Source organism: Penaeus monodon, chromosome 9, assembly GCF_015228065.2.
Source record: "Penaeus monodon isolate SGIC_2016 chromosome 9, NSTDA_Pmon_1, whole genome shotgun sequence".
In the NCBI taxonomy this organism is placed as follows: Eukaryota; Metazoa; Arthropoda; class Malacostraca; order Decapoda; family Penaeidae; genus Penaeus; species Penaeus monodon.
Window position 1 is genome coordinate 5,407,121 of NC_051394.1, and position 2,500 is coordinate 5,409,620.

Genomic DNA, 2,500 nt, shown 5'->3' on the forward strand with positions numbered 1-2,500 from the left:
TGTATAAATAGAACTGGTTTGGCCTGTTTCTATGGGTACAAATGCCAAAAATATATATTCTTTGTTAATATATACGAATTACGTAAGTAGTTAACAGTGGATAAGTATTCATTACAATAACAAAATAATTTGGAAACGTTTCGACATTTACGTATAAATAACCGTTTTACGTTAAACACGGTAACTTTCAAAGTTACTTAAGTCTGATAAGGCGATTACGAAAGATAAGCACACCTGCGAAAAACACAACAAAACCGTCATGTTAAAATCTCAAACCAGATTTCAATTCAACGACAAAAATGCAAAATAGTCCATGACAAAAGACGAAATCGAAGATAAAAACCACAAAATGAGTGGAACGTCGATTCTCCACACAGCTCTCTCCGCCGTCCAGCTGGGCATATTTTCACCTTTAATCGCCTTATTCACAGTTCGTCATCTATCTTTCGCTTCGGGAGCACGAACCTTAATCTCCATTAATAATAAAGAGTGTATTAGAGCGACAATTAGATGCGCAATTACCTTGTACAGCGATTCATTCCGATTTCTCAGCAGATTTCTCCTACGTTTGTCCTAAGTCAAGGTGTTGTTTTCCTACGCGTTCGCATAGGAGGTCGGATTCACGGATTCGTCTTCTGGATTCACGGATTCGTCTTCTGGATTCACGGATTCGTCTTCTGGATTCATGGATTCGTTTTCTGGATTCACGGATTTATTCTTTGGATCCACGGGTTTGTTTATTTATTTTTTTTTGATTCACGATTCTTTTTTTTCTTTTTTTTGGATTCAGGGATTAAATTTTTTGGATTCACGGATTCGTTTTTTTTTTAATTCACGGATTCGTTTTTCTGTTTCAAGGGTTCATTTTTTGGATTCAATGATTCAGTTTTTGGATTCAAGGGTTCAATTTTTGTATTCACGGATTCAATCTTTGGATTCACGGATTCAATTTTTGGATTCACGGATTCATTTTTTGGATTTTCAATTATTCATTTTTTGGATTCACAAATTTTTTTTTTTCTTTTTTTTTTTTTTTTTTTGGGGGGGGGGGGTGATTCACGGATTCATTTTTGTATGCGATGTGCAAACGGGATTTCATTCTGCGTTCGCTCATCACAACTGGTCATATCTATGGATCCATGGCTTTGGAATGTTGTAAATGGACATTTTTCTTGTTTTTGCCTCTTTGTGTTCATGCCAATTTTCGGATTCTAAGATTTGCAATAATATGTATTTTTTTCCTTGCGTTGTATATTCTTATCTGTCTGAATTGCGGATTAATAGTTGTTGTCATATTTTTTTGGCAATCAAACATTCTTTAGCAAATAGATAGTATAACCATTTCTTAATAACAACGCTTGTGATACATTATACAATTAGCCGCAGGAAGATATCGATCAAAATTACAAACACGTGATAAAATTCCTGCAGTGGGTGAGATACCATTGCATGATAGTGATAATGACATAACCTTGAAACAGTAACAGATAGTATATACATGTTAGGAATGCGGTAAAACAGTGACGTGTGAGAGAGGTATGGTGATGCTCTGTGTCAACTCCTAGTCTGTATGTCCCAAAGGCCCATGTATAAGGCCTATTACTGAGAAATATTATGAGGGAGATATTTTGAATATGTAAACACAGATGAAGCATGAAACAAACAATTCGATCTGAATATATATTCCAATATCATGAATGCCCCCCATTTGAATGCCCCCCCCCCCTCTGCACGCCACTGTGGTAAAAAAAAAAAATGTTACTATAATTATAAAGCCTTTCAACTGCAAGCTTTCGATAAGCTTACTCTTATTTTTCTTGGATTTCTTAGAGTAGGTGTGCCAAGGAAGAAAAGGCCTTTGTTTCACCCAAGATTTTGCCTTTGAACAATAAAAAAAAATTAAGTTAAGTTCATAATATGTATTTTTATGCCCACTTTTGAGTGAAGACAATTACAGAAAAAAAGTTGATTTACATTAGAAAGAATAATGAAGATCGCGGCCCTCCAAATGACACCGAGAGCTGTATATTTCTATGCTAGCTGGATTCATGCAACTGCTGGTCTTCGAATCTTATTCCAACTTCTGTCCAATAAATCAACTGCCATTGTCGAAATGGATTGATTGCCTAACCCGTATCATATCTAAATTTCATCAGGGACAACCCGCGTTGAAGACAATTAAATCATGATACAGTAATATCCCTCAACTAAGGAAATATTGAGTAATAGCATAGGAATTAACAATACATGGCGCAGTAAAATGTAAAACAGTAACTTTGAAAATTAGATTCCATAAGGCACTGCTGGTTCTTGACCTATTTATCACCACGCTTTGCCCCCCCCCCCCCCCTTGCATCTGCGAATAAAAGTCCTTCCCAGATTTTAAAGGAAATCAATAAATATGTTCTTATTTTTTTATTGAGTATGAATTAGTCACGTTATCATTAACCTTATTATTTGACCGTGCTCCCTTTAAGAGGATAACAAATATAATTAGAGA

At 35.4% G+C, this 2,500-nt stretch overlaps 1 protein-coding gene across 2 annotated transcripts in view; it reads right to left on the minus strand.

The window, feature by feature from the left end:
• Window positions 1-618, minus strand: part of LOC119576812 (probable low-specificity L-threonine aldolase 2) — a 14,016-nt gene extending 13,398 nt beyond the window's left edge. For both annotated transcript variants that reach the window (XM_037924456.1, XM_037924455.1), the window contains exon 1: window positions 523-618. In XM_037924456.1, the coding sequence (XP_037780384.1) occupies window positions 523-539 (17 nt within the window). In that variant the 5' untranslated portion in view covers window positions 540-618. The remainder of the gene's footprint in view (window positions 1-522) is intronic.
• Between the last annotated feature and the right edge of the window lie 1,882 nt (window positions 619-2,500).